A 27,019-nucleotide genomic window follows, 5' to 3' on the forward strand; every position below is an offset into this window, starting at 1 on the left:
GTCCTGTTACAATCACCCTTAATTTATACAATTAGTTTACCCATACACTAATCAATGAGTGCATGAATTATCCTGAAGGCAGACCTAATTCTTGCATGAGAGATTTTAACATTTTTGGATGTTTTAAATGATTGATATTAGCATAATGGGCGAGAAGCCACCTTTAACAGGTACACTTATCACCTCCATCAGGAGAAGACCGTTGGCTGTGTACATTATTACTACAGCAGGGGTGGCGTGTAGAATACAACGCAGCTTCAGATGCCTATACAAATGCACCACAGGAGTTCAAAGAGTTCTACAATCAACGACGCCGTTGGGTACCTTCAACTTTGGCAAATACAATTGATCTTTTAAACAGTGGAGCACAAACATCCAAGAGAAACCACTCAATTTCAAAACTCTACATTCTGTATCAGATTGTTGGAACTGCAGCATCAATTCTAGGACCTGCCACTGTGGTTTTAATGATTGCAGGTGACTATGCGTTTCTACCTTATTGTTTTTTTTTGCTTTAACTTGAGATAACATACTCTAACCATAGTCTTATTTCATTTCTGCAACATTATCATAAACATGTGTCAGTGCCACAGATGCATTAGTGATTGTATTTAGCTGCATACTGATGAAATGGCACAGACTATTTTTTTTGCCTCCATGATTAAAGTACAGATTGCTGCATCAACATGAAGGTTATGCTAACACACAGTCATCTCCTAGTGTACCCTGTCAGGATCTACAAAAACAATTATAAGCTATTTTAGATGCCAGTCAGGCCATTATATTCAGCTATTGAAGTTGCATCATGACAGTTTCTCATACTGTTGTACAGTCTCATAGTAAGATGTATGCCCCCAAATTGTCCATCATTCAGAATCATGCAAACCATTAGATTTATTTTAGAAAATTATTTGGCAAGCCTTGTTACAGTCTCCTCCATACAATAGAGAGTGAATTCAACAATTCTGCTTGGGAATGCAGATTATTGACAAACCTACAGCACTAATTCTGCAGCACTTTTCTTAACAAGAGATGTTCTCAACTAGTAATGTAGGATAGCTGAATATTTTCAGTATAACAGAAATTGAATATTGCTATGAAAAAAAATGTGCTTGTTGAAGCTTTTCATATTACACTCATCAGAGCAGATTGAGAAGAATGCCAAATTTCCAAAGGAGCAACAATTTATATTGCATGAGAAAAAGCTGATTGTTTGGCAAATGAACTCTGGTTGGTTGAGATGCTGCCGTAGAAAATGATCCAAGAAAATGTTGTCCCTCGAGCGTTTGTTAGTTGAAACAAGCTGCAATAATCACGCAAGTTTTTTTTTAGTTTACAGCAGAGAGGACCTGCATGTGAACAGTAGTAGCCTCTATTGAGTCCCATTGTGAAACTCATCGATAATCTTGAATTGATTGTAAATGTAATTCTTAGTACGCTCAGGATTATTAAGTAATGCTGCCCTTTTGCAGAATCACATCTAATGTTGGTTTTAGTTTTACAAGCATGACCTGGGTGGGGACTGTCCATACTCTACCTATTGCAAACAATCAACAAGATGTTTTATTTGATATAACCTACCAGTCACCTGACATATGACCTACATACATTGGCATCATATTGTCACTTATTACAAAAATTACCGAATATACTGTGCAATGTGTTGATTCACTTCAGACTGAAACACAAAATAGTGTTATTTGTATCTTTTCTCATCAAAACCTTTCATTTTTATCAAACAAACAAAATACGTTTACAAAAACCAAATACTAAGACAATAATTCCACTCTCATCGTTCTATCAGCACATTATTTTGTGACCTTCTGAAGGCAACAGCTGATGCGCATTGCTAAAGCAATGTGAACCATTTATAACAGAAAGAAGTTTCACCGTACAGCAGCTATAACAGAAAATAATCCCAAATGCATTTGCAGAGAAGAGGAGAAAACGAGCGCCAAGCAGCAGAAAAGTCAAGGATGGTCATCAAATATACGAGACAGAAATGTTCTTAGAATTCCTCCCACTTTGGTATCTCAACCTCTTTGGAGGTGCAGTGAAATAGTTGTTTATTTTGAAGTTATGGTGATTGAGCAGGAGCAATTTTGAACATATGCTTGATTGTGGTCTATCAAGTAGGTCTTGAAGAGATTATTGTTGTATAGTTCCTGATAGTCCTAATGAATTATGCTTAGCAAGTTAATGCAAAGTGTACCTATTGCTATCATGCAATAAATTACCATGTTATGTAAGGCAAGTGCCTCTTTCTTTATTTTCATCAGTGTTCTGTCCTCCACCACTGGTAATTAGACAGTCTCTGGACTCAGCATGGAAAAAGGAAAACTGGTGACAGTGAACCACTCAAACCAGAATATGACAGTCATGTGTTGCGATGAAAAAATATAAATGCCTCCAAATATGTGTTCTTAAATATTGATTAATTTTAATTATATATAAGGTTATTGACAGAAAAGTTATAGGATAATTTTGTTTTATCCAATCTTAATAATACAAAGTTCTTCTTAATTCAAGATGGTGACTTTTTGTATTCAACAATTTACAGGAGCATTTACCTTTGTGTTTAATTGGAATGGAAATGTTGCTCTGGCTCTTGGAGTTGTGCCTCCTGCCATCTACATACTGATCTGTTACAAAGTCAAATCAGATACCCAGATCATAATTGCTGCTGTGATGAGCATCTTTTATGCTTTTCTAATGATTGCAACAATAATGTCCATTATTGGTGAGTGTTTCATGACCTACGTTTTGGCAAATAAAATGACATTTACAAGAACTAATTGTATTGATGCAAACCTTTGAAATTACTCTTCTTAAAACATTGTAATATTGATTTCCTTTTATATTAATTAATCATTGTCAATATGAATTACCAATTTAAAGATACAGAGTGACATTCAAAGCATTTTCCCTTGTCAGATTAGAAAATGAAATGTAATGTAAAAATGCAATGCATAGTATTGAAGAACAAAGAAACAGAGAGAGGTCACTGAGCCCTTGAAAATGTTCCAACATTCAGTTAAATCATGGCTAATATCAAAATGTTTTGCGTCTTAACTGCATTCAGTTCTCTTGGTTCCACATTCCTGTGATTGATTAATAGTGGTCCAAATATCGTTTTTCCTCTTCTGAGCAATTAAATAGTTTTGGAACATTGTAAATCAACAACCTATTAAGAGGTGCATTACCACCTATTTTATTTATTATACAGACCCACTTTCAAGTTTATAACAGAAGCTCCCAATAAAAGGTTTAGTCCAATTAGCTTGATTCCCAGGAATTTTACACTTTCAATTTCACCGAAGGAGTTAAAATTATAATTAGATATAGATTACTTACAGTGTGGAAGCAGGCCCTTTGGCCCAACAAGTCCACACTGACCCGCAACCCACTCAGACCCATTCCCCTACATTTCCCCTTCAACTAACACTACAGGCAATTTAGCATGGCCAATTCACCTAACCTGCACATTTTTGGACTGTGGGAGAAAACCGGAGCACCCAGAGGAAACCCACGTAGACACAGGGAGAATGTGCAAACTCCACACAGTCAGTCGCCTGAGGTAGGAATTGAACCCGGGTCTCTGGCACTGTGAGGCAGCAGTGCTAAACACTGTGCCACTGTGCTGTCCATATTTAGTAAACTTAATAAATTGTTGTGGTTCTGCTCGCCGAGCTGGAAGTTTTTGCTGCAAACGTTTCATTCCCTGGCTAGGGAACATCATCAGTGCTGTTGGAGCCTCGTGTGAAGCGCTGCTTTGATGTTTCTTCTGGTATTTATATTGGTTTGTTCTTGCCGCTTCCGGGTGTCAGTTTCAGCTGCAGTGATTTGTATGTGGGGTCCAGGTCGATGTGTCTGATGATGGATGTTCTTGCCGTTTCCGGGTGTCAGTTTCAGCTGTAGTGGTTTGTATATGGTGTCCAGGTCAATGTGTCTGTTGATGGAGTTTGGGGATGAATGCCATGGCATTCATCCCCAAACTCCATCAACAGACACATTGACCTGGACACCATATACAAACCACTACAGCTGAAACTGACACCCGGAAACGGCAAGAACATCCATCATCAGACACATCGACCTGGACCCCACATACAAATCACTGCAGCTGAAACTGACACCCGGAAGCGGCAAGAACAAACCAATATAAATACCGGAAGAAACATCAAAGCAGCGCTTCACACGAGGCTCCAACAGCACTGATGATGTTCCCTAGCCAGGGAACGAAACGTTTGCAGCAAAAACTTCCAGCTCGGCGAGCAGAACCACAACAACGGATACCCGAGCTACAAATCTTCAATCAGATTTTAAACTTAATAAATTATTGTCTCATTACAGAACAACTGATGGAATTTATATATAAATATATATATGAACATATTTATGTTAGAACTCAAACACATGTACAAAAAGAGTACTTTTATTCAGCAAAATTAAAATAGTCAACTTTATTGCATGATATGAAGCAGTAGCATTAAAGTGAATGCTGTAGGAAAGGGTCCAGCGATGGAGGTATGGCTGCTGAAAATCTGGTGTTTGTGCTGTTCTCGGAATTATATTACAGCTGAGCTGTCAAGGAATCAATCTTAGTGTTTAAATGTACCAGCTGGTCCCATTTCCATTTGGCTGTTAAACTTTACAGACGTTTCTGATGTTCATGTACATCTAATTAGCATCCTTTTGTACTTTCTAGTCGGGGTCACGTGCAGTGGCTGGAATAACCACAAAGAAATTTGAATGTAGTTCTTTAGCCATGGATCAGGGACAAAAGGATTAATGCTCTTTTGTGTTCCAGTATTGCACTTTTTTTTTAACTTGTTATTTGAATGTAGGGAAGAGGATAATGTTCATATATAATCCAAACATGAATGCTAATAGTAAATCAGAGATTTCCGATATTTGTCTTTCTTTTAATTTCATGGGCAAATCTTCTGGTCTCTGGACTGCTGCAGGACAGATGTTTGGCTGAGTTGTGCATTGGTCCCTGTAGAAGTTTTATTATGTTGCAGTCTGTGAGAATTGTTTGGGGAATTTCAGCTTTGAATGGGCACTTACTTTGCCCCATGGTATCCGTGCAACTGTTTCTGATTCTGAACTGGAGACAGAGATTTTGGGCTGTTCTAATATGCTTATCTGGATAGCCATCCAGAAAATATAAGACAAATTAAAACGTAATCTAACTCCTGGTTAACTGCACAATTTGCTTGAATAATCACCATTACCACGAGAGTAAGTTCTCTCAATGAGGCTACCCCCACAAATCCAACTTGACCTGAATATACCCTCCTCAAGAAATCCCCAAACCCTGACTACCTCTCAAACCTGACTACCTTCCTGTCATGACCCGACCTTCTGGACCTATCCTGGCTAACTCCTTAAACTTCCAATGACACCAGATAACTAGATGAGATTGTGGAGTACTTCGAAATGTAGGGCTGAGTCAGCTCAACTTTGTCAAGGGGGGCAAAAACAGAAGTGGTTGGAAAAGCTCAGGAGGTCTGGCAGCATCTGTGAATAGAAATCAGGGTTAATGTTTTGGGTCCGGTGACCCATCCTCAAAGGAAGGATCATCAGACCAGAAACCTTCACTTGCTGAGCTTTTCCAGCAACTTTTGTTTTTGTTTCTGATTTACAGCATCCGCAGACCTGTCAGTTTTATCAAGGGGAGGTCATGCTTGACAAATCTGTTAGAATTCTTTGAGGAGGTAATGAGCAAGTTAAACAAAGGTAAAGAAAGTATTTAGCATACTTACCTTCATTGCTCAGACCTTTGAGTATAGGAGTTGGGATCTAATGTTGACGTTGTACAGGATGTTGGTGAGGCCTTTTCAGGAGTACTATGTCTAATTCTGGTCTCCCTGTTATAGGAAGGATATTATTAAGCTGGGGAGGGTTCAGAAGAGATTTACCAGGGTGTTGCTGGGAATGGACGGTTTGAATTATAAGAAGAGACTGGATAAGCTGGGACCTTGTTCACTGGAGTGTAGGAGGTTGAGAGGTGACCTTTTAGAGGTCTATGAAATAATGAGGTGTATAGATAAATTGAATGACAAGCGACTACAGTCACTATGTTTAAAAGACATTTACGTAAGTACACGAATAAGAAATATTTGAAGGTATATGGGCCAAGCACAGGCAGTTGGGAATAATTTAGTTTGGGATTATGGTCACCATGGAGTGTTTGGTCTTCACAGTCTATTTCCGTGCTCTATAACTCTATGAGTCTATATATCCTCCAAACATTCAAACTGCCAGGAGTGCAATTTTTTGTGCTAATACCATTTTTAAAACGTGCTGACAATTACCTACGCTCTGCTATCTTCCTATGTCTATATCTGAGGGTGTAACCATATAGGTATTTAATTACCAGACCAATGGGTGTGACTGTTAAAATTATTATCCTAAATGTCAAGGGACCTTTCAATTAAGAAGAACAAAGTATTCACTATATTTAGAAAGGAGACTGTACAGGTGTCATTGCAGCAAGGGCACCATTGAATGAGAAACCTAAAAACTTGGGAAAGACATTAAACTCACATCAGCCCATTTCATGTTTGCAAATATATTTGTAATTTTAAAAATTGTTAGTGTTAGGAGAGAGGCGAAGACTTCAAAAAAGGTACAGCACAGAAATTGTCTGGGATCTTGCAGAAGACATGCTTCATGTGCAGAGCTAGGATGAGCTGAGGGTTTCTGTTTCAACCATCGAACTGCGCAGTGAATTCTAGACACCCACCACCCTTGAAGAAAAAGGATTTTTTCATGTTCCCTCAAATTCTTCTACCTCCTTTAGACCACTCTAACCCCTCCCCCCCTCCATCCACTCTCCCTATTGTTCTCTACTCCCTTTCTCACAGTTCACTCTCCCTCTCCCCCATCTATTTTATCCCATGCTCATTCACTTCACCCCTTCCCGTTCACTCAATCCCCTCCTCTGTTCAGTCAACACCCCCCACTCTCCTCTCCCCTTTGATTCTTTCCCTTCCCAACTTCTCTATATCCCTTCCCCATCCTGTGCCCCCCCAGCTCTCCACTTCCACCTTTCATCTCTAAATTCCTCCTCCACACTTTTTCACATCCCAATTCTTTTTACCCTACACCACGCTCCATTCTAACTATTCCCCCTCTTGACTCTATCCCTTCCCCATTTTACTCCCCCGCTCCACTGCCCCTTCTCCGTTGACCCCCTATCCTCCAGCAGCTGCTACACAAGCAGTTTCAATTTACCTTTGACACGTTTTGTTAAAGGCTGAGCTATAAGTGGACAAATGGTGCATCGCCCTAAAACAGCATTAGAACGTTAAACATGCAAAGAGGGAACCCACATTGATTGTTGGACTTTGATTGGCAAATTCAAGTATAAAATGAGTGAAACAAGGCCACAGCAGTGATTCCCGAACTAAACAAGGGCCTTCATGTGAAAGTAAAGTCATTCCTATTCACACTTACATGCTACATGGAGGTGGATCTGTCATAGGTTCTTTGGAATTTTTAATCAACTTGTTATGATCCCACTCTGTGGTCATTATATCCTAAGGTGGGACCTGACCCAGCCCTCCAGGGAGCATGCTACAAGACTCAGAGCTTTTTGCATTGATGCTAACATTATGCTATCTTTTTTAGGTGAAATGGTGAAAGAAAACACCTTTATTACTCCAACAGGCTTGTTCTTCATCTCGATGATGATCCTTTACTTCTCAACTGCAATGCTGCATCCCCAAGAATTCCCTCTTGTATTTTATGGATTGTTGTACATCATCTGTATCCCCAGTGGATACTTGTTGCTGCCAATTTACTCCATGGTAAACATGAATAATGTTTCATGGGGCACACGTGAAACAGTTACTCCAAAAATACAGGACAAAAATAAAACTAAGCAGGTTCTGCGATATGAAAAGAAATGCAAATTCATCTGTTGGGATATTGAATTTTTAGTCAAAGAGGATAAAAAGGAATTAATTCACCATGCAGACAGGTAAGTAACTTACAATAAGCTGTAGTTGTGTAAATTAACAGTAGCGTCTCCTTGTGCCAAGTGTTGTGTTGTAATTTCTTTGTTTTGAACTATAGGTTAGTTATTAATTATTGATTGATTTATTTTCTTTGGATTAAATTGGCCTCTCAAATTGTCCCTTACAAGCTCACAAGGATGGATGATACTAAGTCCCTGCTCTTCAATAGAACTCAGGCTTTATAACAAGGCTCTGTATCAAATTCTCACTCACCTACGCTTCTCTGACTGGTTGGACCTTCAGGTTTAGCTGGGCTTGATTCGTTAGGTGCTTCCCAGATACTGAAAATTACGACATGAAGCTGGAATCCTAATTTCTGCTGCTAGAGGCAATGGAATTTCTTTTGTATGGTTTTCAGAGAGTGAGGCTGATATTCTGATTCTTCAGTGAGATTATATTCTTCCAGGGATGTTTTTGGATGGAAAGACGAACAAGAGAGAAAGCTTTGTTTCTACAGTGAGATTCTGACTACTTATTCCAGTTTTAAGCATTAAAAGGTTTAATTGCACATTTTCCCATGAATTAAGATGACAAATGCAAAATATTTCACGATTTACAAAGGCAAAATTCTTTCTGATATTGTTTTATTTAATATTCAGTTCAGGGGTACTCATAAGTGCCTCAAAGCATCTGAAACGTGATATTCCTTCCCATTGCCAACATCAGTCTTTTCACCACATTTAGGAATGCAGAACTCAATTTCAACCCATTAAAAATCCATCCCTTGTACAGCATCAAAATTGGGGATTGGTTCTACTTTTGTTGTGCTCTTGAGAGTTCTGGGTGTATCTTTGAAATGTTTTGTTCCTGGAGAGATCATGTCCTTTGATCTTTTTAATTAGAACATCACATTTGATTCTAAAGATTGATATACATAACTTGTGGCTTTAACTGTCTGGGTGGAATCTTGCCAGGTACTGAAAGACATGGGCTATAGTGAGATGCGTGATAGATCACTAAGATGATTAGTGAGCCCCATCTCAATGTAGAGATCATCACATTGCATTTTGCTCATTAATTTTCTCAAGCACCTTGAAGAGATGAGTTCCCAGTTGATGCTCATAATTGTTTAATAATTGTTTCATTAACAGTCCAACTCACTGCAGCTGCAAACTTACCAAACTCACCAAAGAAACCAACCATCCACATGGAAACAAGACTGTTTCTTAGTCAGTTCATTTTGCTTGCAGTCATAGCACTCACTCAGTACATTGCCTTATCTTACCTTTTTGCACTTTGCATCCAGAGGTGCCAGGGTCTTACTACTTTTGTCCTGTCTTGATATTTAATGCACGCACAACCAGCTTGACTCTTTCTGCCCTTTTGAGGGCTGCTTTCTTTCTAGAATGAGACAGATGCATGTACTAAGACAAATTAAAATGGGTGGTACAACTATCATTTTTGGTGTATGTGGAGGAGTATCCATAGCAAATGAGTAGGCAGAGCAGAGGGCATGCAGGCTTAGTAGTTTCAGGGGTTTGGATGGGTGACAGTGAGTGAGGAAGGATGTTGCTAGCAATAATGAGAGTGTTGGAGCATGTCCCTTATTGGGAGGTGGACATAGTGGCTTAGTGGTTAGCACTGCTGCCTCACAGTGCAGGGATCTGGGTTCAATTCCAGCCTCAGGCAACTGTCTGTGTGGAGTTTGCATATTCTCCCAGTGTCTGTATGGGTTTACTGCCAGTGCTCCAGTCTCCTCCCACAATCCAAAGATGCGCAGGTTAGGTGAATTGGCCATGCTAAGTTGCCCATAATATTCTGGGATGTGTAGGTTAGGTGCATTAGTCAGGAGTAAATGTAAAATAATAGGGGAAGGAGAAAGGTTACTCTTCAGAGGTTGGTTGGGCCAAATGGCCTTTTTTGACACTGTAGAGATTCTATCATAACAGTAGTAAAGAGAGTATGAAGTTTCAGAAGGAAGTTGGTTGCACGTATGCTGACAGAGTGGAGAAGCGCATTTATCTTCCTCCTACAGTACTGGATGTTCCTTCAGACCAGCTGAGACTGTTGTAACCTGGATGGCGAGATGAGGTGTCAGTATAATGGCTTCCACTGCAGGTCCTAAGTGGTTGATAAAGTTCCACCTTTGCATCACCCCATCAGAGCGAGGCATAGGTTTCTGTCATGTTGGCCATATCCAGGGCAAATGTCAGGAAACACACAGTGCTAAACTGCCAGTGCTTGTCCAGGAGTACATGAGCTTTTAAATATGATGCCAGTGGCAGGAATTCCGGTCAATTCCAGGATCTCCTGTGAGCAGGTTGCACCAGGAATGGAACGTGGTAAGATGAGGTGGAAATCATATCATAAAAGAATCATAGAATCCCTGCAGTGTGGAAACAGGTCATTTGGCCAAACAAGTTCACACTGACCCTCTGAAGAGTAACCCCCCCAGATCCATTGCTGTATGTTTACCGCTGACTAATGCTCACAACCCTGAATACTATGGGCAATTTAGCATGGCCAATTCACAAAACCTGCACATTTTTGGATTGTGGAAAGAAACCAGAGCTCCCAGAGGAAACCCACGCAGACACGGGGAGAATGTGCAAACAGACAGTTGCCCGAGGTTGGAATCAAATCCAGGTCCCTGGCGCTGTGAGACAGTAGTGCTAACCACTAAGCCACCAAGCCGCCCCGAAGATGTTCACCATAAGGGCTGAATTGTCAAATAAAGTAGCGAGTTTGGTAGGATATGACAATAAACCACATGGCCTTGAGGCAAAAATTACTCCACCAAACTCAACCTAACATGCACTTGACAAAAAAATCTAAGATTCAGCCCCATACACTTTTATGTTTGAACTTTTTCAATTAAAAAAGAATGTTTTTCTTTCTTTCAGTATCATTGAAGAAGAAGAAATAATCGAATTGAGTATTGAAGATAGTGAGTATTAATATCATTTTTCATTGGCAGCGTTTTCCAGAAATATATTGCCAATATAATCGTATTTGATATTAGTATTGCAGGACTTTCTTTAGACTTGAGGTATTTTCTTCAGATTTTCTGCTCCTTGTAAACACAGAATCATGGCACTTTACTGTTGCAGTCATGGCACATACCTTTCCTTACTGTAGTCTAGTATCTTTCTGATCTGTCAGCCAAGATATTCAGTGGCTGTAGGCCATCTGACCACATCACTTACAGAATTCAATTCTACATTTACCCCGTGTTCACATGCATATTTGTGAAGCATGTCAGAGCAGCAATTTGCCATTTAGCGCCCTCAGTCCTCCCAGCCATTCAATTGGCTGATAGCTGATCCATATCCTAGCTTGATTTAACTACCATGGTTTGATCTTCTAAAACCTTTAGCCAATCAGGATGTCTCAAACTTAGTTTTAGCATTTTCAATTGATCTAGCTTCAAATGCTTCTTGAAGGGAGAGACAGCAAGAGTGAGTGAAAGATTTCTGCTACTTTCATGTAAAAACTCATTTTCTGACGTCCAGAATGGTTTAGCTAATTTGTAAAATTATATCCTTTGTTCAGGGCTCCCCCATTTTTCTAGGAGGAGAGAAGACAGTTTGACTGACTGGGATCAAGGCACTCCATCTGTTCATTTTAGCATAAAACACAAAAATTCTGGAAATACACATTTAAAATCTTTCAAAAACAAACTCAGTTTACTGGTCTTTCATTTGTATCCTTGATCAGAATGGAAGTTTGCAATTTGAATGGACATTTTCGTAAGATTGAAAAACAATAATCAAAATTAAAGGAGAGGGGATAGAACCGCAGATACAGGTGGAGCTTTATGTGTGTTAGTGGGTAGTTAATGGAAATGCAAATTGTTTTTAAAGAGCAGTTACAGATAAAATACATCAGAAGTGAGGCCACACAATGATGCCGGGTAAGAGACCACCTAATTTGTTGATAAAAACATAAAGAACTGCAGATGCTGAAAATCAGACACAAATAGAAATTGTTGAAAAAGCACAGCAGGTCTGGCAGCATCTGTTGAGAGAAATCAGAGTTAACGTTTTGAGTCAAGTGATCCTTCCTCAGAACTAGTTACTCAAATCAAAGTGTTAACTTTGATTTCTCGCCACAATTTGTTGATATATCAGTCTAACACATGTTATTTTAGAGATTTCTAGGTTGCAGAGTGATACTGCGAGAATAAAAGATACCTGGATTAACTGTAAAATATGCTTGGTGGTTCCACTGGGTCAACAAGTTGTGGTTTTTGAACCCCAATTCAGCTTGACTCCATTGCAGTTTTGAGGGTGTACTATATATTCTGGGGTAGCACGGTTAAACTAAAGAGTCCATTGCCCCTTTCAAGTTAATATCAAAGATCTTATGAAATGATTCAAGATAAAACAGGAGTCCTTGCTGCTGTAATCACTTTTAATCACCTTCGATTAAGATCCGATTATTTCACTACTTATTCCATTTTTGTTTCTAAGACTTTGTTGTGCATATATTGACAACTGTTTCTCTGTCCAATACAACCATTCAAAAAACTGTGTTTTGTTTCTCTTTCTTGTGTTTCCCTTGTATAGAGTGGATAAGCAATTTGCAAGAGCAGTCATTCCATATGATGCTTGTTGTAGAAGAACTTGATGAAGTGAGTTGCTTTGAATGACATTTGTCATTATTTCCTTGTGTATTCATCTCAATGAGTCGTATGAACTCCATTCTGTTTCATGAAGTTACTAACCTTTAATGTACAGCAATATAGACATTTGGAACAAAATTTCCCAAGCGAGTTTTGAGAAGATTTGTAACCCCACAATCAGCAACACTAACCTCTGACTACCTCCCTGACCGTCCTGACTACCATCTGACAGCACCCTCCCACTGACTACCCCTTTCAGTTCAGATATCACCCACCCACAAATACCTATTGAAACTCCCAGAACCGCTTGACACTCTGGTTACCTCCTGATTTTCTGATTATCTTCCTCATTCCAACTGACTATCCCTTGAATCTGCGACTACCACAAATATCCCTTACCAATTGAATTCTATCATCCCACCTAGCTGCTTCACATGGAGGTGTGTATGGGCCTTGGCTAGTGAGGAGGGAGGAAGTAAATGGGCAGGTGTTACACCTTCTGCGATTGCATGGGAATGTGCTATGGTGTTTTGAGAGCTGGTGAGTGTGGAGAAAGACTGGACCAAGGTGTTCCCAGAGGGAATAGTCCTTGAGCAATGCTGAAATGGGAGGGGAGGACAATATGTGTCTAGGGATGGCATTCTGCTAGAGATTGTGTAAATGGTGGCTCAAATCATTTGGATGTGGATGCTGGCAGATTGGTAAGTGAGGATCAGGGGTAGAAGCAAAGGGGTGAGGGCCGAAGTGCGGGAGATGAATCAGGCATAACTGAGGGTCCTGTTAAACATGAGAGAAATTTCAGTTGAGGAAAAAGGGGATTTTGGAGACCCCGTTGTAGAAAGAAGTATCATCAGAACAGATGCAATGGAGATGGAGAAACTGGAGAAAGGAATAGAGTCTTTATAGGACACAGAGTGTGAGGACGTATAGTCAAGGTAACCATGGGAGTGTTTGGGTTTGTAGTGGATGTTGGAGGCCAGCCTATCACCAGAAATGGAAACAAATGTCAAGAATAGAAACAGAGGAGTCAGAGATGGACCAAGTGAATGTGAGAGTGGGGTGGAAATTGGAAGCTAAATAGATAAATTTCTCCAATTCCTGAAGATAGAAGCAAGCACTACCGATGATGTCATCGATGTACTGGAGAAAAAGTTGAGGTGGAGACCGGAGTAGGACTGGAACAAAAAATGTTTCGTGTACCCCACAAAGAGACAGGCATAACAATTCAAGTGGAGCAGGTATGCAACTATGGTAGTGTCTCCTCAGAAGAGCTGGGCCAGTATTTTTATTGATCTTATTCTTATATTTCTTATATGTAGGAAGAAATCCCATTCTGGAATGACCTCATTGAATTATACCTTAAACCAATTGAAGAAGACAAAGCAAAACAGGCAGAGATAGCAAAGGAACTGAAATCTCTCAGAAACAAGGTAAGTACAACTTACAAGTGGTTGTTCTGACTCTGATCACTTGTTCAATCCCAGAGGGGAAAACAGTGCTGCATTATTTTTGGTTGTTGGAACTCAAAACAATGGAGGTACAGAAGGCACTGAAAAAGTTAGTCAGCCTCATACTTGTAACATGGTTTACCAACCTATCTCCCAATTTGTTCAATTTTCTGAACATAACAGACCAGCTGTAATTCCTACTCTTGCTTGGTACTAAATGCCTCCTCATTGAAAGAATGCAAAATGTATATGATAATGGACTAAAGGGTAAATTTTGTGTTGGTTTATTTGCAGTGTCAAATTTCACTTAGTAAGACAGAGAATTAGAGAATCACTTTGTGCGTTGGTTAGTACACCCAGTTGGTACAGTTCCTCTTTTTCCAGTGATTAAAATAAATCAGGAACTCCTATTGTACATCTGCACTCATTAATCAGGCTGATTTTTGTTGTTACATGTACAAGTCTACAAAAATCATACTGCAGATGTATATTGTACTTGGATAGCATTTATAATGTTGTTATTATGAATAAACCTTTACATTCTTTGCAGGCCACTTTTCTCTTCTTCATTATTAATACTCTGTGGATTGTTTCAACGTTTTTTCTGCAAGCAATTGGTTCAGAGATACACATCAAGATCCCCAAAATCCTTCCAAATGGTACTTTTTCAAAAAGTGAAATTCTAACCATCGAACCACTCAGTTTTATGTTCTTGGTATCGTTTGCTGGGCTGTTGGGAATTCAGTTCCTCACCATGTTGTACCACAGGTATTAATTCAAATATATTTTGTTTTCTAAATAATTAGGTCAAGGGTCACATTCTTGGATTGGATGCTCGGGTTTAGGAGTAATCCTGGCTCTGCAACCCCAACTTTTAAAAATAGCTGCCCACACTTGCCATGTTTGGTCCCATGTACTACCCTAATACTCAATCACCCATCCCAATGGCCTCTCTTACGCCTACACCTCTAATCATCTCAATAACTCATTATAGCCTTTGTGCCAACATATGCTAACTCATGTACCCTCATCCTGCCCTCCATAACAATTCATCTAATGTCCATCATGGGCACACCTCAGGAGCCATGCTAACAGACGGTGGCACAGTGGGCAGCATGGTGGCACAGTGGTTAGCACTGCTGCCTCACAGCGCCAGAGACCCGGGTTCAATTCCCGCTTTAGGCGACTGACTGTGTGGAGTTTGCACATTCTCCCTGTGTCTGCGTGGGTTTCCTCCAAGTGCTCCGGTTTCCTCCCATAGTCCAAAAATGTGCAGGTTAGGTGAATTGGCCATGCTAAATTGCCCGTAGTGTTAGGTGAAGGGGTAAATATAGGGGAGTATGTATAGGTGGGTTACGCTTCGATGGGTTGGTGTGGACTTGTTGGGCCGAAGGGCCTGTTTCCACACTGTTAGTAATCTAATCTAAATATTCACAGATGATTTTCTTTTGAAAAACATACATTTTGATCAAAACAAAAAAAGTATTCAATACATTGAAATTCTTTCAACTAATCCCTTAGGTAGACAAATGTTTCATTTAAGTACTCAAGCTGTCCTTCAAAATGCTAACTAGATAGGTACCCTATTGTGAAAATCATAGTTTGGGAATTCAATCAAAGAGCACATATCCTATAATGGCTTTTGTCGACAGGAATGTTAAAATACCTAGCACAGTTTCTGTTTCAATTCACACATTTTTTTGTCAGTTCCTTGACAACTTTAACAGATTTGGCAGTCCCAAACATCATCCCAGTCATCCACAAAGTGGTGCAATGGGGTGTTGACAATGATATGAAGTAGCATTTGCTGTGCAATAACCTGCTGACTGAGACCGAGGTTTGGTTGCACTAGGGCCAATTAATTCCTCACAACTTGGTCTAAACATAGCCAAAAAAAGCAGAATTCCAGAGGTGAGGGGAGAGTGACTGCAAGGTTATATTTGACTGAATCTGGCACCGAGGAGCTCTTGCACATACCTGGCACAAAAGACAATAGTTGTGGTTGTTGGAGGTCAATTAACTCAGTCCCAGGGCATCACTATAAGCATTCCTCAAGGTTGTGTCCTCAGCCGAACCATCCTTAGCTGCTTCATCAATGTCCATCTTTCCATCACACGGTCAAAAGTGGGCATGTTCACTGATGATTACACGATGTTCAATACTATTCACACCTCTACCAATACTGAATCACCTCTTGTCCATATGGAGCAAGTCCTAGTCAAATTAGTCTTAAACTGACAAATGGAAAATAACATTAGTGACAAACAAATGCCAGGCAATTACCATCTCCAAGAGAGAATCAAACCACATCCCCTGCCACTCAATGGTATTACTATCACTAAGACCATCAATATCAACATCCTTGAGTTACCATTAACCACCCTTATAAATACTCTGGCTATAAGAATGGGTCAAACACTAGGAATTCAATGAAAAGTAACTCACCTCCTTACTTTTCAAAGTGTTTCCGTTCTCGACAGGGCATAAGTCAGGTGTTTGATGAACATATTCCCACTTTCCTGAACCAGTTCTATTCCAAAAACACTCAAGAATCTTGACAGCACCCAGGAAAGGCAGGTTTTGATCAACACCCCACATACCGTCTTCAGTATTCATTCCTCTTACCACCAATGCATGACTGCAGCACTATGCACTAACTACAATATGGAGTGAAATAACTTACCAAGGCCCATTTGACAGCACCTTCTCAATACGTGACCATTTCCACCTAGAAGGACATCAGGCACATGGGAACACCATCATCCACAAGATCCTTTTTCCAAAACATACATCATCCTGACATGGAACAATACCACTGAGCCTTTGATGTCACTCAGTCAAAATCCTGGAACTCACTGCCAAACAGCACTGTGGGTGTCGTTACACTCCAGTAACTGCTGCAGTTCAAGAAGGCAGATCACCCCCAACTTCGCCAGGACATTGAGGGATGGACTGTATTGTTGGCCCAAGCAATAATACCCACATTCTATGAATGTGTTAATAAAATGAGTTCAGGGACTTCTTAGACACCAGCATGTCGACATTTCACAGTCCCAAAGGGGCCTTTTGCCTTACTTCCACTAAAAGGCAACTAACTCCCCCCCCCCACCACCACCACCTGTCCATCTCCCTCAACAAAGGTACCTTGGGATCAGATCCCAAGATGTGCCTTACCACATGAAAAGGGTACACTAACTATCCAAAAGGAATGCATGTTCAATGGACCTGGTTGATTCCTGGTTTACCTGGTTTATTTGCCACACCCTGGATTCTACACTCCAAGACTCCAAAATCCTATTTTATTGAAGCCAGCTTGTCATTAAAATGGCTAGCCATTTTCAGAGACCACGTATATATGAATTGTAGGTAAAAACAATGACTGCAGATGCTGGAAACCAGATTCTGGATCAGTGGTGCTGGAAGAGCACAGCAGTTCAGGCAGCATCCAACGAGCAGCAAAATTATAGCCTATCCCAATCCCGCTCCCCATCCCCCACAAAATATGAGAGATGCTAGTTTCTGGAGTGCGACTTGGTTTTCCCTCTATCTTTTAGCATTTTCACCACAGCATTGTCTCAAAATTCTAGGCCTTAATGCAATGTTATGGAAGTAGTAACAATTTGTTAACTTCATTCTAGGATTACAACACTCATCCATTTTATTGCATATAAAGGAACTGAAATAAAACCTCAACAGAAAGTTGGAAAGTATCACCAAATGGTAAGACAAATAAATTTCATTATGCATTTGCTGACAAGAATCAAATTTTCAGAAATATATTAAAATGTATCCAGTTTAATATTTGCACTTTGGTCACACACTGCCCTTGTGTCATGCTTCAGCCATTATATTTTTTCATTTCAAAGAAAATCACCAAGTGTCGAAGGTGTAAGGGGTTTCTAGAGAACCATGAGTCATACCTTTACATCGTGCATCACCATAGCTTAATACTCAAAATGCTTTTTAATAATGAGGTATTGTCCTTGCATTGTCAAGTATACAACCTTGCCAGAGGTTTTTGTGACACAGTGGTAGTGTGCCTACTTCTAGGCCAAAAGGTTTGGGTTCAAGTTTCATCTGGCCCAGACATATGTCATAGTATGTCCCAGCAGATTAAGTAAAAGAGCTACAACTTCTCTGATCCAGAAAGAGAAAAACTCCAACTATAGAAATGGACTTCTACAAGTGGTAAATTATTTGAAGAAATTTTGAAAATATGCAATTTTATTTTTTTTTCCTTTTTTAACTCAATACAATATTTTCTTAACTCTTTTTATATAATCTTTCTGTTCATTGATCCAACTTCAATTTGCCACATTTCCAATATGCCTCTGTTTCCTTTTTATTTCTTAAAATATTCTTGCTTCAGAAAAGAGACTATTGGTTCCACCAAGATTAGAGATGCCTTGTTCTCAGCCCACTCTTTCAGTTACTTCGTCTTTTGAGCTAAAGGATGTTTTGTTCTGGAAAAAAAATTGAGCTGTTGTAAAATGTTATATCCTCAAATTCACCATGAAGAACACATGTTTAGTGTTTAATTATAGATTTAGTTTATATTGTTCTACCTGGTTAGATAAGCATTTTATTTACATCTTCTAAAATAATACTTTCTGGATGATTGGATAGTAAATGGTGACCCCAGGAACAGGAAATTTTCTCGCCATAGCAAACTAATTATAAAATGTCTTTTGTCTTCATGGTGTTGTAGGAGAGAGAGCATTGGCATTTCATAAATCATTAGCAACTATTTGCATGCCAGAGCAGATTTTATTCTGCGAGGTGACTGTCATAGGAAGAGTTAGTTTTCCTTAATTTCCTGTAAGTTAAAGATAGGACTAATCACACTCACCTATTACTGTAAAAATGCCACAGTAATGTCATGTCAGAGCTTGGTTAATCACAGAAATCTAGATGTTAGTGTTCAAGACGTGTCTCATTATCTGTCTCTTTCTGCCTCACTCCTAAATTGCTCAGAGAAATGTACAGTTCTGTACTTGCACTGTGAGTAAAAAGAAAGTTAGAGCTGGTCTGAATTGATGCACGGCGCCTGTTTTATCTCATTTAATATCCAACAATTTATTAAAGTCTGGTTTAGCTGTCAGAGATTATTTTCATGGTATTCTCATTGTTAATTACTTACAATGAATTTCTCTGGCACTGAATAGTAACTGTTACAAATATGGAGTCTTATTCCTTTCAATTTTAACTGCTGTTGGTGTTTTATTACATGCAAGTTTAAATCTATTTTAACTTACTGTTCTATCCCTCATTTTTCTCTCCATTTCAATCCAAGCTTTATTTTCTTCCTCGTCAGCATTTCTCTTTCTGTACCTGATTTGGCTAAGAACGAAACAAATGTATTTTAGTTTTGTATCCAAGTCCTTGCAGTGAGCATCTCATAGTCCTGTAATTTAAATTATTAAGATGACACACAGTTGCTTATCTGTTCACTCAGGTCCCTGGTGTCCAGTTCCTATTGCTGCAAAGTTATACCCTTGTGATCTTAGCAATTTACATAATAAATTATTGTGAAAATTTTAAAAAAGAAAGTTTAACTAAAGGACACCCTGTTAGTTTCACTCCAACAGTAAATTTTGTTACAATGTATTTTGAGTTTTACTTTTAATCTAAGTGAATGCAATTTTGTATTCCAGGTACAAATACAGAATTAAAATTTAATATTATTTAACTTTCTCCTTTTCTAGTATAAAGATCATGAGGTTTGACAATATACAGAAGAAAAATAACTGGTGGTTGAGAAAAATCGAGCAACATCTCACCAGTGTCACAAATATATTACCATGAGCTTTATGTGTGAAAGACAATTTGACAACTACTCAGGGACATCGCAGCGAAATCTGTGGCTCGTGTTACAAATCAGAAAAATATACAATGGGATAGTTATTTTCGAGTACATCAACAATAGTTGAGAAACTTGTTGGTATTACGTCCATTTTTAACGAGGCATATAAGTGCCCTGTTCATCTCACTTCCTGTCTCACTCTTGACTGTGCTGACCAACTAGATTCATATCTAAACCAGCTATTCCTCATTTTTCCCCAAACTTGTGAGCTACCTTGAAGCCATGACTGGGATTCAGAATTCTCTATTTTTGGGAATAAGTACAATTGACTGGCTTAGATTTTGACTTGGGTACATGAGGCCATTTAGCAATTTTTGCATTGTTCTGCTTCCACTTTCCGCTGGCACAAGCAATTTGTGCCGCACCAGGATGATAGCCTGATTTGAGAGGTATCCAATTATTAGCTTGTAAGATTAAATATATATTTCAAGAGAGGAAACCTTTTGGAAATCTGTTGATCCTTGTATTATCAGATTTAATTAATGCTCCCTACCTCTGAATTTAATTCAATGTGCAGAGAATGATTTTTATAACATAACCATCTCCACAAATTAGCTCAGACAACTCAGGGAAGAATAAATTCTGATCAGTCTCGAGATTGTAAATATTTACCAAGATACATGGCAATCCACTATTTAATGTACTTATGACAGTTACTAAATTGAAGAATTGGGAAGATAATTTTGTCCATGCTTCCAGATTGCAAAACTGCATCTATGTTTTTTATAAGAATTTTACAGTTTTATTACACATTGACCACAAAGGAAATTTTTTTGAAGAAAGCATGCAGAGGTCCATATAAGTCTTCATTCATAAAAACTAAGAGCAGAGGTAGTCCATTCAATATTGAGCCTGCTGCAACATTCAAGATGAGGATGGTTGATCCTCGATCTCAATGTCATATTTCTGCTTTCTCCTAACACCTCTTGATGCCTTTATCTATCTCTTTTCTGAATATGCTCAATAACTTGACCTCCACAGCCTTGTATGGTCAAGAATTTCAATGGTTCACTACTATCCAAGTGAAGAAATCTTTCCTCATCTCAGTCCTAAATGATCTAGTCCATATCCTGAGATTATGTCCTTGGTTCTACGCTGCACAGCCCAGGAAAACATCCTCTCTGCGTCTGATTTTTCCAGACCTATTAGTATTTTACATGTTTTAATCAGATTCCCTCTCATTCTTCTGAACTGTAGTGAAAATAGGCTTCTCATAGGGCTGTCCTGCTAACCCCAGTATCAGCCTCCACTCCTCTCCCTCTATGGCAAGTGCCTCTTTGCTTAAGTAGGGAAACCAAAACTGTATTTAGTACTCTAGCTGTGGTTTAACCGAGGCTCTATATAACTACAGTGAGACATCCCCACTTCTGAGCTAAAATCTTCTAGAAATGAAGACCAATATACCATTTTCCATCCTAATTGCTTGATGCACTTTTATATCTATTCCATTGACTGGTGTACTAGGACACACAGATCCCTTATCCATCCACGCTTCTCAATATCACAATTTATTTTTCTATTTTCCATACTGAAGTGTATAACTGTATATTTAGCGGTATTGTACTGGATCTGCTCTGTGTTTGTCCACTCCCTTGAGTTGTCTCAATCATCTTGAAGCCTCATTACATCGTCTTCACAGCTCAGAATCCCAACCAATTTTGTGTCATCAGCGAACGTCCTCCTGAACTGTTTCCCTTTCTGTTCATATCTGAGCCACATGTTCCATGCTGGATATCTGTTGAAGACAGGACCTTACATTAGACCTTGGATTTCTCTTATGCCAAATGATTTTATTCAAGTCTTAAAAGTGATCAAAATTTGCCTATAATCATGACTTTAAAAATTATCAATAGAGATAAAAAGGGATTATACAGTATTGTATTTCTTTGTGTGTGCAATGTCTATGAACTGATGCATATAACTGGTCATATGCAAAAGGAAATTAAGATGATTTTATATCCAAATACATGTGCACAAGACACACACTAGGTGCATCATACCAAGCATAAGGAATTATTAATGTGCAATTAAGATGCTTCACAATTGATCAAGAATTGATTAATATACATACAATTTTGCACAAAATGGTCAATTGTTCCAGTCTCTTGTTTACAAAAATCTGGTAGATGCAAAATGTTAAATGCAAATATAAATGTTAATTTATAAAACAATGAAATTACTTATTAAATGTATAATCTATCAAAAGACACCTATTACTTATTTACATTTAAACTGCAACTGTGATAAATTTTTGTCTGCACTTTTCCCATTATAAAATGCAGTTGACTCTGTAGACATGCATGCTTGATTTACACAGTTAAGATTGAAACTTAGAACTGCCACATGTCAAACCTACTTTTTTCACTCTGCAGAATTTTAAACCATTAAACATGTTTTGTTTTTTTGAATGCATAAATTTCCCAAGCCAAACAAAAAAAATACTATAATCACAAGATATTCTTGATGAACCTTTTCTAATGTTCCATGCACAGGCTAATGTCCATTGAATTATAGCTGCGGATAAGCAGTACATTTTAGAAATAATGGATTTGATTTTATATAATATATATACTTTCTTGTGTTTATTTTTGAATTTTTGATTGATTTACTAAATCAATTTCTAAATGGTATGTGTTACACATTTTAAAATTAGACTGAACTTGTGTATAATTTATTGGGAAGCTCAACCAAGGGTGACCTGAATCTACATAATACTTTTTAATAACTGGTAACCTGGTTAATATGATCCTTTAACTGAGCTGTCATTTTTGTTCCATATTTACTGATAGCAAATGACTACTATTTTAGGTGGATAACCTGCACAAATAATTATATTCATAAATTTCCATTACTACATATAACAAAGTGAATGTTTAGCCAAATTTTTAAGATGCCAATCATTGATGTGTGATGCCTTTGCTGACTTAATAAACTAGTTAAATTTAATATTTCTATCTGATTAGTTTGAATAAAGATCAGTTTGAATAAAGAGTGTCTCAGTATTGTTGTAAATGTATACACAGAAATGTCAAGATTACAGATGTCTGCTATAGAAGGGTTAAGTGTGATCTTATGAAAGCGTTTGCAACAAAAATGGTTGAGCATTAATGGCAGATATGTAAGAAAATAATCAATGGCTCACAGCAAAGACATTGAGGAAGAAGGATTCTTGGAAGGGAAGAAGCAAACCATAGTTGACCAGCGAAGTTGAGATAGAATCAGAATGAAAGTAAAAAACATGCAATGTGGCAAAGAGTGGCAAGCGAAAGGTTTGAAAAAGTTTTAAAACCAACGTAAGACAACCAAATAAATAATAAAGGGACAGAAAGTAAGTTTGAAGAAAATTGCAAGTAATATCAAGATTGACAGCAAGAGCTCTTTAAATATATAAAGAGAAAGAAAGAAGTCAAAGTGAACATATGTTCCTGAGAAAATAAAGTTGAGGAACATTGGGGTTCTGTAAAGTGCTCTCGGTTATGGAGGATCTATTTTATGAGAAGTTGAATAGATTAGACCTGTACTAATTGAAATTAGATGAATAAGAAGCTACCTTAATGAAATATAGAAGATTCTTATGGGAATTGGCAGGCTGTACGTGCAAATGTTGTTTCCCTCTGTGAGAGAGTGAGAATTAGAGGAGATAATGTCAGATTAATGAGTTGCTCATTTAAACAGAGATAAGGTGGAGTTTCCTCTTTCAAAGGGTAGTGAATCTGTAATTCTTTACTGCAGAAGGCTATTGAGGTTGGATTATTAAGTATATGCAAGGCTGAGATAGACAGATTTTTAATCAATAAGAGAATCAAAGGTTATGGAAAAACAGCAGGAAAGTGGATTTTTGGATTTTCAGGTTAGCCATGACCTCACTGAATTGCGGAACACACTCAATTGGCTGAATGGCCGATTTCTAGTCTGATGTCTTAGGGTCTTAAGTTGCACAAGCTCCAGGTGCTCAGCCTTTCTGCCATGCCCAAGAAGCCTGAGAGTTTTGTGAACATTTCACTTGCATTGTTCACGGCAGGTTCCTGTGCTGCTTCCCATAATTTTCAGCAACTCCCTTAATTTTGGAGGTTGCATGTAAGTTGCCCTTTACTGACAAGTTAATGGTTATTATGAATGTGTGTTAATTGATCAGTCTAATGTTGTTGACTCATTTGGTGAGTTTGAACATTGTACTTTAGAACTTGGAATGTCAGAAGTGAGATGTGGGTTCACTCACCTGCAGTTTCCATTCCAACATCATGGCATAAAGTACCACTCTGATGTCTACATTTTAGCTATGGTTCAAAAGACCTCACTCTTTGCCATTGATCTTTCCACTGAAGGAAGCACACTTAGTAGATCACTCTATTATGAAATATTTAAATGCTATCCTAGCATGCAACTTGATAACATTCACTGTCTCTGTCTTCGTGACCAAAATTGGAAACTAATAAACTGGTTAGGGCCTATTATTTACCAAAATCCTTAGACAGCCTCTTTTAAACCCATGAACACTTACATCTAGAAGGACAAGGGCAGCAGATATATGGCAACACCCACCACCTGCAAGTCACGCACCATGCTGACTTGGAAATATATCACCTTTTCTTCAGTGTCACTAGGTCAAAATCCTGGAATTGCCTCCCTAACAACATTGTGAGGCATATGTATAGCACATGAACTGCAGCAGTTCAAGAAGGGAGTTCATCACCACCACCACATTCTTAAAGGCAACTAGGGAAAAGCAATAAAGATGCCCACATACCACAAATTAATTTTTATAAAATTTCATGTCATGATATTCCCCCATCAAAGTCTCAAAGAGTGTCCGTATGTCTAACATAAAAGAGACATCTAAATAATTGAAAATTCATTTCCTACCCTGTTTTTAAAGATTTCAGATCTTTAGATTAAGTGATCAGAATGTGAGAATGACAAAACATTGGTGTGTCTAACTGCCAGACTGGAAAGAACAGACAGTGTCACGGGGTGGGGGAGGGGAGAGAGGGTGACGGAGAATGTGAACAAGGAAAGCTGAAAGAAAGGGAAAGAATGTGTTCACAGTTTGAAAGCGTTGAACTCAATATTGAACCCAAAGGTTGTAAACTGCCTCGCTTGAAGATGAGATGTTGCTCCTCCAGTTTGTGCAATGATTTGCTGCAGCATGTCAAGGACAAACATGTGGGCAAGTAAGCAAGACACTGTTAAAATGATCGACTACCGGAAGGTCAGGGTCATGCTTGTGCACATACCAGAGGTGTTCTGCAAAGCAGTCACCCAATCTGTGTTTAGTTTCTCCAATCTTGCACTTAATCTGAACTATCAACATCCTTTCTCCCCTAGCACTCCAACATCCCCCCCCCCCCGCCACTCCACACTATTGATAAGTGCTGCCCCCCGCCGTGGTTCACTTCAGCTCTGATAAAGAGTCATGTAGACTCAAAACTTTAGCTTGCTTTCTCTCTGTGGATGCTGTCTGTGATTGTCAGCATTTTTTGTTTTCAGTTAATGTTTCTTTCTTAACATTAATAAGCCAGTTAATAACTTCTCCAACTTCTTTTTATTTTCATTGATCTCTTGCACCGTGTGGAATATCTTAATGTTCCTGAAACCACACCAAAAAAAATTACAAAAACTCTAGCCTTACCTCTCTGCCTTTATAGTTTTGCAGACGCTGATCTGTCATTTTAACTGGAAGTTTGAGCGAGGAACAAATGACAGCTTCTTCCTCAGGCCAAACCTGTCATAAACTCAATCTTGGGAAGGTAGAACCACAAACCATCAAGGTCCTCAGCCATGAGAAGTAGCAGAACTTCACAGGATTCTACTCGGAAACATTACAACTCTGTTGACCTGGACCTTCCTCTCTGTCTTTCTATCCCTATCCCCCAATCAGTTGACTGCTGGAGATCCCTGACTGCAGTCACCTGTCTCCCAAGTTTCATTTCTTTTCATCGACAGAGCCGTTACCATTAGATTAAAATTGTAGTCCTCATCCTGGCCCTCAAATGAAAGGATCCTGCTTCACAATGAAATCTGGATAGTGTTCATTCCATTTGCTTTTCTTATGTTTCAAAACTATCTGTGTGAATTGTATTACCTATTCCTGGAAGCCACGAGGCCATGTGACTTATAGGCAGTGATAGCAGGCCATTCCCTGAATTCAGCTTCCTTTCTTCCCAGCACTCCAACCAACACCCTCCCCCCTCCACTATTGCCTCCTGCACACTTCACTTCAACTCTGATAAAGAGTCATCCGGACTCGAAATGTTCGCTAACTTGCATCCATGGATGCTGCCTGACCCGCTGTGGTCTCCAGCATTTTTTTTGTTTTCAGTTCAGATTCTAGCATCTGTAATAATTTGTTCCTAATGAAAAATTAATAATATGTTTGGTTTGAAACAACAGTATGAAGTAAAATCTTACAGGTGAGATAGGAAGGAACAGAAACTATTTGCAAGTCACTAGTGTCAGTCATATTAGAATTGCCAGATCTCAAAAATGTCAACTCTCATACATGGAAATACAAATCAAACTTATCCAACATGTCTTACCTTCGATCCTTGAAGGTATGGTACTATGTTAGAGAATGTATTCTACAAGTAGTAAATGCCCAATGTATCTACCTTGTAATTTTATTATTCAGTACTGCATGCACTTCTCCAAATGGGTTCTGATCAAGACTCCGTGGTCGTAGAATTCAGCAGCATTGCGGACTAGTGCAATGAAGACCTAATTGGAGCCACCTTCAGTTTTGTTAAGCCTTGGTCTCCCAGTTAGAACGTGTACAGTTGGTGCCCTTTGAGTTGCATATTTAGAATGGACAGTTAGAAACATGAGAACTAGAAGAACGTGTAAGCCTTTTGGTATCTCGAGTCTACTCCGCCATTCTATTGCCTCTACTCCTTTATCCTTCATTCCCTTTTCAAACAAAAAGTGGAGAGTATTCCATCACACTCCTGACATGCATCTTTAAGATGATGGACAGGTTCTGGGAGGTCAGGAGGTGAATTACTTGCCACAGGATTCCTAGCTTCTTTTGTGCTCCGTAACCACAGTATGAGTACATCTGATCCAATTTAGTTTCTGTTATTGACTGGCATCTGTGGGGTACAAATGTTATTTGCCACTTTTC

At 38.8% G+C, this 27,019-nt stretch overlaps 1 protein-coding gene across 1 annotated transcript in view; it reads left to right on the plus strand.

Moving 5' to 3' along the window:
* LOC132819562 (chitin synthase chs-2-like) overlaps positions 1 to 19,927 on the plus strand; it is a 96,692-nt gene extending 76,765 nt beyond the window's left edge. The window contains exons 11-19 of the mRNA XM_060831131.1: positions 193 to 477; positions 2,561 to 2,740; positions 7,639 to 7,990; positions 10,871 to 10,914; positions 12,536 to 12,600; positions 13,911 to 14,021; positions 14,590 to 14,807; positions 17,678 to 17,759; positions 19,745 to 19,927. Of these exons, the coding sequence (XP_060687114.1) occupies positions 193 to 477; positions 2,561 to 2,740; positions 7,639 to 7,990; positions 10,871 to 10,914; positions 12,536 to 12,600; positions 13,911 to 14,021; positions 14,590 to 14,807; positions 17,678 to 17,759; positions 19,745 to 19,765 (1,358 nt within the window). The 3' untranslated portion in view covers positions 19,766 to 19,927. The remainder of the gene's footprint in view (positions 1 to 192; positions 478 to 2,560; positions 2,741 to 7,638; positions 7,991 to 10,870; positions 10,915 to 12,535; positions 12,601 to 13,910; positions 14,022 to 14,589; positions 14,808 to 17,677; positions 17,760 to 19,744) is intronic.
* Positions 19,928 to 27,019: the final 7,092 nt, after the last annotated feature.

This window comes from Hemiscyllium ocellatum, chromosome 10 (assembly GCF_020745735.1).
Source record: "Hemiscyllium ocellatum isolate sHemOce1 chromosome 10, sHemOce1.pat.X.cur, whole genome shotgun sequence".
NCBI classification, from domain to species: Eukaryota; Metazoa; Chordata; class Chondrichthyes; order Orectolobiformes; family Hemiscylliidae; genus Hemiscyllium; species Hemiscyllium ocellatum.